The sequence below is a fragment of the Canis lupus genome, chromosome 30 (genome assembly GCF_011100685.1).
Source record: "Canis lupus familiaris isolate Mischka breed German Shepherd chromosome 30, alternate assembly UU_Cfam_GSD_1.0, whole genome shotgun sequence".
Classification (NCBI taxonomy): domain Eukaryota; kingdom Metazoa; phylum Chordata; class Mammalia; order Carnivora; family Canidae; genus Canis; species Canis lupus.
In genome coordinates this window covers 21,902,970-21,917,260 of record NC_049251.1, presented here as the reverse complement: position 1 = coordinate 21,917,260, position 14,291 = coordinate 21,902,970, and the positions used below count along the sequence as shown (strand labels likewise).

The 14,291-nt window shown below is 37.5% G+C and overlaps 1 protein-coding gene across 10 annotated transcripts in view; it reads right to left on the bottom strand.

The window, feature by feature from the left end:
• Positions 1 to 14,291, bottom strand: part of TEX9 (testis expressed 9) — a 196,377-nt gene that overhangs the window by 41,471 nt on the left and 140,615 nt on the right. For 5 of the 10 annotated variants that reach the window (XR_005381691.1, XR_005381692.1, XR_005381693.1 and 2 more), the window contains exons 2-4: positions 13,820 to 13,911; positions 4,731 to 4,794; positions 3,873 to 3,952 (exon numbers count right to left, since the gene is read on the bottom strand). Coding sequence is in view for 7 of the 10 variants with exons in the window: in XM_038580497.1 (XP_038436425.1) it covers positions 3,873 to 3,952; positions 4,731 to 4,794; positions 13,820 to 13,911 (236 nt within the window). In the remaining 3 variants the exon portion in view is untranslated. Of the gene's footprint in view, positions 1 to 3,872; positions 3,953 to 4,730; positions 4,795 to 4,946; positions 4,976 to 6,999; positions 7,161 to 13,819; positions 13,912 to 14,016; positions 14,081 to 14,291 lie in introns of those variants that run through there. The other 5 variants (XM_038580496.1, XM_038580495.1, XM_038580499.1 and 2 more) reach the window with 5 other exon arrangements.

Below are 14,291 nucleotides of genomic sequence, written 5' to 3'. Positions count from 1 at the left end.
ACTAAAATATAATAGCCTAGTTATTTTTGTTACACTTCTCCATGAAAGGTTTGTATGTAAGACTGAAACGATTAGTGTGGTAAACCCAGCTTCCAGGAGACTGAAGGATATTTCTTAAACGAAATTCTGGTTTCCCGACCATATTGTTTGGCAGAGAAACCTTGAATGTTGAAGACCTATTACATACTGCCTGACGACCAGCATTTAGGTGAATGATGGTTCCAAGCTAAAATGGATCGTCTCTTTACAGAATTATCTCCCTTCTTTAGCAATTTGCAACTAATAGTCAAGCAGCATGTTTTACCTGGTAAAAGCCATTTGTTCAAACAGTAGTTTAAAAAAAAAAAAAAGCCACCTGGTCAAGGTAAACACAGGTGTCATCACCACTTTGCACTTAAGGAAAATTCAGTGCAAGGAAACCAACAAATTTATTTTTATGCTTGTGAAGTCAGTCTCTCACTCGAATCAACAGAAACTAGGGATTAGCTGTTGTTCCCATCATTCTAGTCTTTCAGTTTACTTGATAAAAGTTGTGCCTAATCTTTGTAATCCAAATTTTGGAATTTTGATAACTGCTAAACATCATTTCCCATAAAATATCAGAAAATACTACAGATAATAAGGATAAGGGGCAGCCCAGGTGGCTCAGCGGTTTAGTGCCACCTTCAGCTCAGGGCCTGATCCTGGAGACCCAGGATCAAGTCCCACATCGGGCTCCCAGCAAGGAGCCTGCTTCTCCCTCTGCCTGTGTCTCTGCCTCTCTCTCTGTGTCTCTCATGAATAAATAAATAAAATATTTTTTAAAAAATAAGGATAAGTATTTTCATGTGTGTATATCAAAAAATGATTAAAAGTTTTAAATATACTTTTTAGGTACACAGTTCTATATATTTTAAAAGATTTATTCATTTTGAGAGAGACAGAGAGCAAGTGAGCGAGCGAGCAAGCACGTGGTGACTGGGCTGAGGGAGAGAATCTTTCAAGCAGATTCCCTGCTGAGCAAGGAGCCTGACATGAGGCTCAATCCCATAACCTATGAGATTATGACAGCAGAAACCAAGAGTTGGACACTCAACCAAATGAGCCACCCAGGAGCCTCTACAGTTCTATAAATTTTAGCAGATTCTATTGCCATGTAACCACAACAACCAAGATAAAGAATATTTCCATCGTCCCCAAAAGTTCCCTTATACCCTTTGTAGTTAATTCCCTCCCCTCCACTGCACACAACCACTAATCAGATTCTGTCCCTATAACTTTACCTTTCCAATAATGTTAAATAAATAGAACATGGGGAGGGGAGACAAACCATAAAACAGACTTAACTCTAGAAAACAAACTGATGATTACTGGAGAGGAATTAGGCAGGGGGATGAGCTAAATGGGTTATGGGTATTAAGGAAGGTACTTGTGATGAGGATTGAGTGTTGTACAGAAGTGATGAATCATTAAATTCTACACCTGAAATTAATATTACACTGTATGTTAACTGGAATTCAAATAAACTCAAGAAAATGGAATCATACAGTATACTAATACGCTTTAATTTGGCTTCTTTCACTTAGCTTCCATGTTGTTGCCGCATCGATAGTTCCTTGCCTTTTACTGCCAGTACTATTCCATTGCATGGATATACCATAATCCGCTTATCCTATCTGTTCACCACTTGATATTTGAGTTGTTCCCAGTTTTTGGCAGTTATGAATAAAAGTGCTATAAATATCTGCATACAGGTTTTCATTTGGCCACATGTCTTCATTTCTATTGGGTAAATAGCTAAAGGGGAATTGCTGGATCATATGCAGTATTTTCGAGTAAATGAATAATGTCCCAATATTTCAAGTACAAGCCACTGTTGCTTAAGTAACACATTTCTTTTTTGTTTCTAAGCCCTCTAAGGTATTTAAACATTATACCCTGTTAGGGCCCTGCTGCTCTCATAGCCTGCTTCTTCATCTTAGAAGACTGGGAGGATCTATAGCTGTTTTGAGATTTAAACAGAAACAGTTTTAGTCTACCACTCAAAGGTTCTTAGCCTGTATAACACCCCCAAAACTAGTGGATTTCAGATCTATTTGATTCCAGTCAGTTCCATATGCCATTACCACATCCACATTTTCTTCCAAGACTATTTCTTTATACTGAACACCTCACCCTCCTTCCACCTCCCCCCAACTTTAAAAATGGCTTACTTTGAGGTTGTCAGGCTTCTATGGGGAAACTATACCTTTAGTTAGAGCTTTGCCCTAACACATTTCATCCAATTGGAAAGTTTCACTAGGTGCCATTCAAAATGATCCTTGCCCAGAAGAAACTTAATCCATTATAAAGTTTTATCAAATAGTATGAAGACCACATCTTTAGTCTGATCTTTGCATCAAGGCTGAGCTTTGAAAGGCTTTTGTTCCTCAAAGATTCTCTTAATTTTATCTCATATTTTTTTTGGTCTAAAAGCAGCTAACCCTACAAAGCTAACCCTAACTGTAATCAAGACAGTGTGGTACTGCCATAAGAACAGATCTGTAGATCGATGGAATAGAAATGAGAGTCCAAAAATAAAGCCATGTGTCTCTGGTCAGCTGATTTTTGACAAAACTGCCAAGACCATTCAGTGTGGAAACCTCTCCCCCCAGAGCACAAGTTCATTTGACACCTGTTCTGGCTTCCAATTTACCAAAGGTGGCAGTTTTACTAAATCCATTGCGACTATATTAATAGTACTTCTCTATCTTTCCAGCCTCCAGGATTAGTTTCCTTGCTACCACTTAACTATGAAGCTAAGCAACACTTTCCAAGTTTTTGTCATAGGACACCTGATTCTCAATACCAATTGCTCTATTAGTTAGGATAAGCTAGGACATTAACCACAAAATTTCAGTGGCTAAACACAGGGTAGCAATAGAGAAGGACAGAAGGCCCTTTTCCCCCATATGTTCCACATAGTTACCCAGAGACCAGGTGGGAGGTTTCATCAACTGGATTGTCACTGGTAATGGCAGAGAGCCAATTGGAGTTCAAAAAAGAGCTCATATCTGTTGGCTTGGAAGAGAATAATTTGATTTCTGCTTATAGCAAGAGACTTAGAACACGGGGTGATCACCGATGCCTCTGCTATAAGATTTTACAGTTTTATTCATACAGATCTTTTATGTTTCCTGTTAAGTTTATTCCTAAATACTTTTGGTTCCCTGTTTTTTTTTGTTTTTTGTTTTTTTTGACATACCTGAAGTGCACGTGAAACTCAAGGAAGAAAGATCTAATATATTGTATTGCATTTTTACTAATTTATTTTTATCTAACTTACATATGCAATTTTAAAAGGTAGTATAAAATGTAAGAACAGGCTCAGAAATCTTACCAACTGTGGTTTGCATCTCAGTGAAATCACATATTATCTATATATCCTTGGGCAAGCTACTGAACTTTGCTAAGCTCCAATTTCCTTATTTTTAAAATGAAGACATAATATTTATTTCAAAATAATACTTTGAGAACTAAATGACATAAAGTAGGTAAAGGGTTTACATTGTGTCTGGCTGGTATAAGCCCCGATTTTGGGATGTCTGGGTGGCTCCGGGGTTGAACATCTGCTCTGGCTTAGGGTGTGGTCCCAGAGTTCCGGGATCAAGTCCCACATCGGGCTCCCTGATTGGAGCCTGCTTCTCCCTCTGCCTGTGTCTCTGCCTCTCTCTCTCTGTCTCTCTCATGAATAAATAGATAAAAATCTTAAAAAAAAAAAAAAAAAAGCCCCGATTTTATGAGTAAATATTCTTCAAATTATAGATTTCCAATACTTACATGCAAAAAGATTTTTAATAAAAGATCTACATATATCATCAAAAAAATGATGTTTGAGAATTTAAGTTACTTACCTTAAGCTGTAATCCTCTTCCTTTTCATATGATTTAATTTGTGTTGAAACCGGCCTTGATTGTACTTCTTGCTGATCTCTCTAGTTAAATGAGTAAAGTTATATATATATATATATAATCTTATTCCAAATCTAACAAATAATAATGAATCTGTATAAGGCATTAAAACAAATTATTGCCTATTCTTCACTACTATCCCCAAGGGGGATGGGAGAATTTAAAAGAAAAATGTATAGAGTAAAAATTGAAAAAAGTCTGAAATCAGCTATTTTACTGGTCTAAGGAATACTACTATATCCTATCAATAAATAATGGGAATGTTAATGCTTAAGAAGCTGCTTAAAGTAGGAATAACCAATTTGATAGCCAGAATGGGGCAAAATAGGCTTACATTATCTAGTGATATAACTTCACTACATTTTTTTCTAACTATAAATCTTACTAGTCTAGCCCTAAGAATTTGAATTACGTTCAAATGCAGAAGAAACAAATCATCATCTGAGTATGAGTAATGATTATCTTTTATTCAACTTTTATCCTGAGCCCGTTTTATTTCTGAATTACCAGCATTCATTCTATATCTACTCTCAAATATTAAAGTACTGGGAAAGATTATTAAATATTAATGTTCTTAATAATTATATGATTGGAACATCTAAATGGAAAAAGCTTTTTCAGTGGCTTTTAGGAAATGTGTGCCTATCAAAAACATATACATGCATATAAACATATACCTATTCATATATTCATGTTTAATCTGTGAGAATTCATTGAGCTACAAAATTATGCTTTGGGCACTTAAGAAAGTTAAAAAACAAGCACTCACGTGAAATTAATAATAACTGCATATTCACTTACTATTACTTCCTCAGCCTGTCGAACCAAATCAGCCGTTTTTGCCTGTAATTCTGCATTTAAACGCCTAAAAAGCCAAAAATAATTTAACGTTTCGGAAATACTGAAGATTCTAACAAAAATAAAATTAAATTTCAGTAACTACACTTTAGCCAATGAAGAAATGTCAAAACATACACATTTTTACTCTAAAATTACCATTACTATTGGAACACTTACCCCCAACTTTTCATGATTCCTCATCTTTTGTGGTAGAAATTCAAACAATAACTCCTGGCCTCTCTCAAGGTGTAATGACTTATTTGGGTAGGATAAATTGGGTGGGTTCAACTCAGTTCCAATCTCCATCTTCTTGGAATCAATTCCAAATGGGGGCAGGAGTGGGGCAGGGGAGGGGAGAGGCCTGCTTTGGTCTGGGGTGTTGCTGCAACCAGGGAGATAAATCTGGGGTTTAGTGAGTAGGCCTAATATGGCTCACATCTTAGCTCCACACTTCAGTATCAGCTTCAGAAACAAAGGTGCTTGTTTTGACCTCTACCTGCCACTCCTTTCCCCCACCTTCAATCTATTTGGAATCTAGCAAAGAATAGGAATATTATTTGGCCTCAGTTAGAATGGAAGAATGGCAATATCACTGAAGGAAACCATTTTTAAAGACAAAATGCTCATAATCCTACCACCATCATCCAATTGTTTCTATTTTTCATATTCCCTTCTAAGTTTCACTTATATACACAATTATATAGTTCCCCCATAAATATATAAAAGGAATATGTTTAACTCTACATAATCTTTATAATTCATGCCTTAAATGGCTACACAATATTGTAATGAGTTGCACTTAACATGATATACTGAACTGTTCCTACTATTAAAGTCCCTTTTTCACTTTTAAAGGTTAACACTACAATAAACAGCTTCAAAAGAATATAACTTTAAAATTTTATTTTATTCATAGCTCACATTTCCAGACCATCTAGGCTCTTATGAAGGGAATATGTTGAGCAATTTTTAAAATGAGATATCTTTTTTGTCTTAGATATGTGATTCAGAATAAAGATCACCAACAATCCCCACTTCCAGAAAAAAAAATAGTACTCTATCTCTTCTTAAAACAGTCTAATGTTTTAAGAAATATTTTTATATCTTAGGATAAGTTAATCAAAAGAAAAATATCTAATAAAGACTTAGAGTTATATTTAAGATACCATTATTTGATTCCTCATATTTCCTTAACAAGAATCCTGAGAGCTTAAATAGAAGCTTCTGGTCAATATAGTGTTCTGAGATGACTCAGAGCTCTATTCTGCTCCAAACCAATGGACATGTTGGATAAAAAGCAATGAAGGAAATATTGCTAAGCTCCAACTCAGGCAAGGGAAATACCCTGGCACTAAAAATAAAGCAGCAACTCAAAGTGAGAGCAGTAAACAGGAACAGAAGCCAAAACAGTCTAACAGCTAAAAATTGATGCATGTGTGGGAGTCACCAAGGGCTACACCTGTGAAACAGACTACAAAAACACTACCCATAACCTTAGATGAACAGAAATGAAACTGGAGCCATGGGTGGAAAAAATTCTCTTGTGAGTAATCATAGCAAATTCATCTTACCCAGATGGTACAGGGACCATATGCCAAATTTTACTATAGAAAGCTGCACCAAAAAAAAAAAAAAAGGAAAGAAAGAAAGAAAGAAAGAAAGAAAGCTGCACCAAAACCAGTGAAAACTGATAAGCTAGGAAAAGTAAACATGAAGTCAACCTAGAAGGACATTTACTTACCTAGAATATATGAAACTCTCTCAGAAAGCAAACCTTGCTAAAAATGACTTCACCAACATAACAAAGTGCATCAAGAAAAAAATTGCCAAGACAATCAGCAGACATGACACAATTTCTATCATAACTAGATTATCTGAATCTAAAATCTATTTTAAAAAGATTTTTAAATCAGCATTTTTCATTTGCCCACTACCCCGAAAGCAGGAATAGAAACCATTAGGCAAGAACAAGTATTTATTACAAAAGAACACTGAATTTAGAAAAGAACCAAATAGAAATTACATAAATGAAAAACACAGACATTGCACTTAAAAACTCAAACTCAATGGCTACACTGAACAATAGAATGAATTGAAGAGGAAGTGAATGAGAAAACAGATATGAGAAAATTCACCTACAAGGAAATACAGAGAAACAAAAAGATAAAAATACAAAAGAGAGGCTCACATACATTGAAAGACTGTAGGACAAAGACAGAGGTCTATTTACCTAATAGAAATTGCAGAAGGAAATCCCAGGGAAGGACAAAACGTCAATATTTGAATACTGAGAATTTTCCAGAATTGAAAAAAGACATGGATCTCAATTAGAATTAAGGAAACAGGGGTGCCTGGCTGGCTCAGTTGGTAGAACATGTGATTATTGAAATCGGGGCTGTGGGTTTGAGCCCCACATTGGGTGTAGAGATTACTTAAAATCTTAAAAAACAGGAAAAAAAAAAAAAGCCCACACCTGTATACATCATAATAAAATTGCAGAACTTTAGAGACAAAAATAACATTTAGATTACCAAGTATTATTTGAACAGAACCAAGAAAAATAGACTACTAGCATGATGCTCTAAAAAGCTAAGATGGCTTTTCAACATTCTAGATTCCAATGGACAATGAAGTGTTATCTTTAATGGATTGAAGAGGAAGAAAACAGACCACTTAGAATTCTATATGCTGCTAAATTGTCATCGAAGAATAAATGTAACAAAATATTCAGAAAAGATGAGACTCAGAAATATGAAGTGGGGCAGCCCCGGTGGCGCAGCGGTTTAGCGCCGCCTGCAGCCCAGGGCGTGATCCTGGAGACCCTGGATCGAGTCCCACGTCAGACTTTCTGCATGGAGCCTGCTTCTCCCTCTGCCTGTGTCTCTGCCTCTCTCTCTCTCTCTCAATCTCTCTCTCTCTCTCTCTCTCTCTGTGTCTCTCTATGAATAAATAAATAAAACCTTTGAAAAAAAAAAAGAAATAATGAAGAAAAAAGAAATACACTTCAGGAAGTAGGAAGCTGACTCTTAAAAAGAAAATTATGATAAGAAAAAACATTAGGAATCATAATGATAAATCTAAATTAGTACAGAATATAAAAATAACATCAATGATAACCTGAAGAGTAGGAGTATTCAAAACAAAGAGGAAGTAAAGTATTATCTAACTTAATGAATGGAAAAACCAAGTTAAAGCACTTTAAGGTTAGGCACCTGCCTTCGGCTCAGGTCATGATCCTGGGATCAAGTCCCCTATCAGGCTCCCAGAGAGGCACCAACTTCTCTTCCTGCCTATGCCTCTGCCTCCCCTCTTCTGGGCCTCTCATGAATAAATAAATACATCTTTTTTAAAAACCAAACAAAACTTTAAAGCATTTTAAGGTCTTCCCAAACCAGAAAAATAAAGACATAACAAAAATTCCTTCAATCCAACAGAAGACAAAAGAACAAAGAAAAGGGATAGTAAATAGAAAATATAAAAAATAAGATGGCTCAAACAACTTCAAATTAGTAAGCCCATTAATGTAAATAAACTCACTCATCAGAAGGCAGAAATGATTAGGCAGTATATAAAAATGTTTTTAAACTAAAGGACATAAAAAGCTTGAAAATAAATAAAAATAGCACTGAATAATAATGAAAAGAATTCATCTAGAAGATTTAAGTAAATCAAATAATATAGCATCCAAGCAAAAATGGACATAATTATGAGAAGAACTATAGTTCATTTTAATACACATCTAACAGGAACCAACAGAAGTAGCAGGGAGAAAAAATAGTGGGGATACTGATGTTATGGACAGCCAAATTAATTAGCTTAAACTAAGAGATTAGTCAACAAATAGTAAATATCCTATCAAAGAATACCTGAACATTTACAAAAATTGAGTATGTACCTGCTCACAAATTTAGTTTTTAAAAAAATAATATATAATTCTCTAACTATAGTACAATTAAAAATAAATTTTAGGGCAGCCCTGGTGGCTTAGCAGTTTAGGGCCTGCCCTCAGCCCACTGTGTGATCCTGGGATCGAGTTCCACGTTGGGCTCCCTGCATGGAGCCTGCTTCTCCCTCTGCCTGTGTCTCTGCCTCTCTCTCTCTCTCTCTCTCTCTCTCCCTGTATCTCCATGAATAAATAAATACAATCTTTAAAAAGTAAAATTTTAAAAATTTTAAAAATTAAAATAAATTTTAACAAAAATAAAACAAGCAAACACCCTATATTTTTGGGAACTCCTAAATAACCACTAAAAAAAAATCACAAAATATTTAAAACTAAATAATCACAAAAGAAATACATGTCAAAACAGTTCCTGAAATAAGCTGTAGAGAGAAATCTAGAAAAATTAAATGTAGTTATTAAAAAGAAAAAACTAAAAAACAAGTAAAATTTAAAAAGTAAGCTAAATATAAACTAAAAAGTTAAAAAATAAATAAATAAATCCACCACAATCAGAAGAGCTAGAATAAAGACCAATGAAATAAAAAAATAACATGGATTAGCAACAAAATCAAAAGCTAGTTCTCTGAAAAGACCAATAAAACAGAAAAACCTCCCAGCAAGATTGATAAAAAGACAAACACACATACACACAATGGAATATTATTCAGCCATAAACCAAGAATGAAATCTTGCCATTTGCATGGATGGAACTAGTCAGTATTTTGCTAAGCAAAGTCAAGAGAAAGACAAATACCACATTTCACTCATGTGGAATTTAAGAAACAAAACAAACAAGCAAAGGAGGAAAAGAAAGGGGAGAGATAAACCAAGAAACAGATTCTTAATTACAGAGAACTGATGGTTACCAGAGAGGAGGTGGGTGGGGGATGGGTTAAGTAGGGTGATGGGGATTAAGGATGGCACTGTTGTGATGAGCAATGGGGAATGTATGGAAGAGCTGAATCACTCTATTGTACACCTGAAATGAATATAACACTATGCTAACTATACTGGAATTTTAAAACATAATTAACTATTAAAATAAAAAAATACACATATTAGAGTATATTTATACTATTACTTTTTTTTTTTAAAGATTTTATTTATTTATGCATGAGAGACAGAGAGAGAGAGAGAGAGAGAGAGAGAGAGAGGCAGAGACACAGGCAGAGGGAGAAGCAGGTTCCATGCAGGGAGCCCAACGTGGGACTTGATCCTGTGACCCCAGGATCACACCCCGGGCTGAAGGCAGGCTCCAAACCACTAGCCACCCAGGAATCCCAATGCTATTACTTTTTAAAACACACATGAAGTGGAAACTTTTCTAGAAAACCATCAAATAACCAAAATTTATTCTGGAAGCACTTGTACATCTAAATAAATGAATAATCATCAATGAAACTGAATTGATAGGCAAAAAGATTACATAAAAAGGTATATCATACTCAATTTCACAATTTTAACCAAAGGATAGATGATCTCTGATTACAAAAAGGCTCTCAAGAACAGGAAAAAACATAAGGAAAACTACTCAGTTATTTCGTGTGGCTAGGATAATACTGATATTGAATCAGAAAGGAAAAGAACTAGAAAGAAGTATAAGAGTTCAAAGATGCAAAAAATCTACATAAAGTTATAGCGATCAAATCCAGCAGTCTTCAGAGGAAAATAAAAAATATGCTTGGTAGTTCAGTATGTTAAAACATTAAATGCGTGTGTGTGTGCAAGCATTTAGGACAGGACATTTAATCACCTCAATTGGGGAAAAAAAAGTTTTGAAAAGATTTAACATTCATTCAAAATAGGAACTAAAGGAAGCAATGTCCTTTAACCTGATTAAAAGAATCTAGCAAAGCCACATCAAATTTCAAATACAGTGATAAATTAAGTGGGCTCCTTAAAATCATAACCAAGATAAGGATGCCCACCACCACTTTTTCTATTTCACACTGTAATGGAGGTTCTAACCAAATTGAGAAAAAAAGATGCGTGGGAAACTGTGAAGAGACAACACTATCATAATTTGCATATGATATAACTGTCATTATAAAAAATGCAAGGTGGGGCACCTCGCTGGCTCAGTTGATGGAGCATATAACTCTTGGGGCACCTGAGTGGCTCAGTCAGTTGAGTGTCTGACTCTTGATCTCAGCTCAAATTTTGATTTCAGGGTCCTGAGTTCAAGCCCCAAGTTAGATTCCACATTTAAGGAAAAAAAAAAAAAAAAAAAAGCCATTCATTACAGCCACAAAAACCGTAAGACACTTTGAAACAGATTATGTATGTGAGAGCTTAACATGGTAATAGAAGATATTAAAGGAAACAAAAAAAAAAAAAAACAAAAAACAAAAAACCCCACCCCTGTGCAAATGGAAATGTATCATATTAATGGCAGGAAAGATTCAATAGCATAAAGATGCCAGGGCTATGCAAAATAATCTATAAATCCAATGTAATTGGCATTTATGGGCATGGGGTGTGGGGAGAGATAAGACTTGCCCTACCAGCTATCAAGATCATTAAAACAGATGTGACGTAATCTTACTGTTGAGTTTTCTGGTTTTATAACATAGGCACGAAATGTAAAAATCTACTGACTTGAGCCACCAGAATATTCTGTAGTCTATCCTCTCAGACAGTGATTATTTCCTCCAAATATTCAACAGGAGCTGATTATAGAAGATTTTGCATTGGGATCCCCATGAAGTGCTGTGTTCTGCTGATTGAAAACATCCCAAATATGCTTAATATCAAGAATATGTGGCATAATACTGTTATTAACTCATATTCTTCTCTACAAGAATGGTCTTTTTCCTTTTCTGCACGGCACAGAGATAATCTAGCACAGAAGTAATTTATAGCTTCAGGCTGAGCCTGGGAGCTACTCTATTTGGATATGCCTCAGAGCTGCACACCTGAGTAAAAAACAGAACGAGGGGATCCCTGGGTGGCTAAGCGGTTTGGTGCCTGCCCTGGCTCAGGGTGTGATCCTGGAGACCCGGGATGGAGTCCCACATCAGGTTCCCTGCATGGAGCCTGCTTCTCCCTCTGCCTGTGTCTCTGCCTCTCTCTGTCTCCCATGAATAAATAAAATCTTAAAAAAAAAAAAAAAAACAGAACGAGTAACTGGCCACATTTGCCACAAATTGACTTCTGCTGAAATAGAATAGCTCTTGTTTAAGACTTTTTATTTATTCATGAGAGACACACACACACACAGAGGCAGAAGACACAGGCAGAGGGAGAAGCAGGCTCCATGCAGGGAGCCCGATGTGGGACTTGATTCAAGGACTCCAGGAACACGCCCTGGGCTGAAGGTGGTGCTAAACCGCTGAGCCACTGAGGAGTCCCTCCTATAGACATCTTTAAGATTTCAAGCAAGACCATTACAACACATCAGTGCCAGGTGCAAAACAGACCCTTAATTAAGTAACTATATTATCCTAATCAATGCAGGTATTTGGTGCTATCTGTATATGGTAATGAAAATAACCATTTGGGGTTGAGCACAGCTGATTCAGACCTGTGCAAGATCAGTTGCTTAGGTACAGTCTTGAACTGGATTAATAGGCCCATTTCATTAAACAGAGGAGAATGCTATGGCAAATTAAATAAACCGTCTAGTTCATCAGAAGATAGTACAGTTCTATTTTAAGTATGCTTTAATTTTATAAAACAAGATAAAAACAGAAAAGCAAACCATAAAAGACTCTTATATTGAGAGAACAAACGAGGGCTGCTGGAAGGGAGGAGGGGGAGGGGAGTACCAGGTAGGTGGGTGATGGACGTTAGGAGGGTGCTTGTTGGGATGAGCATTGGGTGTTGTATGTAAGTGATGAATCACTAAAATCTACTCCTGAAACCAATACTACACAATATGTTAACTAACTTGAATTTAAAAAAAAAAAAAAAAAGGAAAGGTGCCTTGGTGGCTCAGTTGGTTGGATGTCTGCCTTTGTCTCCTGTCATCATCCTAAGGTCCTGGGATAGAGCTCGGCTCAGGCTCTCAACTCAGGCTCTCTCTCTGCTCAGGCTCTCCCTGCTTCTCCCTCTTCCTCTGTGCGCCCTCTTGCACTGTCTCAAATAAGTAAATGAAACCCTTTTCAAAAAGAATAAATAAACTAGTCAGAGAATCTGAATACAAATCATATGGTAACTCTATGTTTAACCATCTGAAGCAGTGCTATAATGTTTCCCGAACTTTAAATTAGGTAAATGATAAAGAAAATGAGTTGTTAAAATATAATTTTGTACGGGCATATGCGATGACCAGAGACCTGGTCTCTGACTTTAAAGGATTTACTGACCAGTGGAGGAAACAGACAAAGAGAGTCACTGGGAAGCTTAACATAATCAGGAACACCAGGTTAGCTGTCCAGGTGTAAGGCATGTGTGTGACTGCCCTCAAGGGAAGAGCTCTGAGTAACTTAAAGGCCAGGGAGGCTGGAGACTGGTAGGCAAAAAAAAAAAAAAAAAAAAAAAAAGGGAGAGCACTAAGTCAAACAAGGGACAGAAGCTAGATGTGACAGTTTCTAAAGTAGACCTGGCAACCACTGCAACGTTCGAGGCAAGGGACTGACAGGATCAAATTAAATGATTTACCCCCGGCTTCTGTGTGAAATGGTCCAAGAATGAAGAAAGCACGTGTCAGAGTAGGCGTAATTACGCTGAGAGCAGAAAGAGGGAAGGACATCCTCCTCCCAACTCCGCCAAATGTAGATGAGAACGAGGGTTCCAACCGCACCACTGAGAGAGAGAAACCAAGCCTTAAAGAAATATACGAAATTAAACTCTAGGAGCTCCAAATTAAGTGGGTTTTCTTAAACTAGAAACTGAACTTTTGGCAACGCCTGCTTCCCAAATCACCTCTAGCAGTTACCACTTTGCGGATGGACACGTTTACTTGAGCAAAATAAATGTTCACTCCTTTCCAACAGCTCAGGCGCAGGGGAAGAAAAGATGAAGACCAGCGAACCGGATGATGAAAAGAGAAGGGTGAGCAGGGAGTGACCCCAAAGACCCAGTCAGTCACCAGGAAAGCACTTGCGAGCAACCTCCTCTGGGTAATAAAAGAAAGAAGGAAAAACTGAACGGCCTAATCTCTTACTTATATTCTTCCTCCCTGGCAAAGAGGTCCCGTCGAGACGCAGCAGGTTGCTGACCACGCGGCGGGAGCGGAGTGCCTGAAACGCTCCGTCTCTAAAAGAGAAAGAGACGTTCAGACCCAAAGTTTAATTAGGTTCCGTGTTCTCCGGCCGGCTGCGAAGCTAGTAGTTAGCTCCCCGGGGGTCGGGCTGAACTAACCTGGGAACCAACACTTCGCCCCGCCATCTTTTAACAGCGACCGCGACGCTGTTACCAAGGCAACGAACGTATCTTCCCGCGAGAGTTACGGCATCGCCGACGGCCTACCGCCCCGAGCGCAGGCTCCGCCCATTCCTGGGCTCTGGGCAGCAGGGGCGGGGCCTGGGGGCGGGGCCTGGGGGCGGGGCCTGGGGGCGGGCGGGGTAGAGGGCGGTCGGCGGCGCTAGCTGCGGGCGGGGAGGGCGACCCCAGCTCTGCGCTGCCCTCGCTGCGGA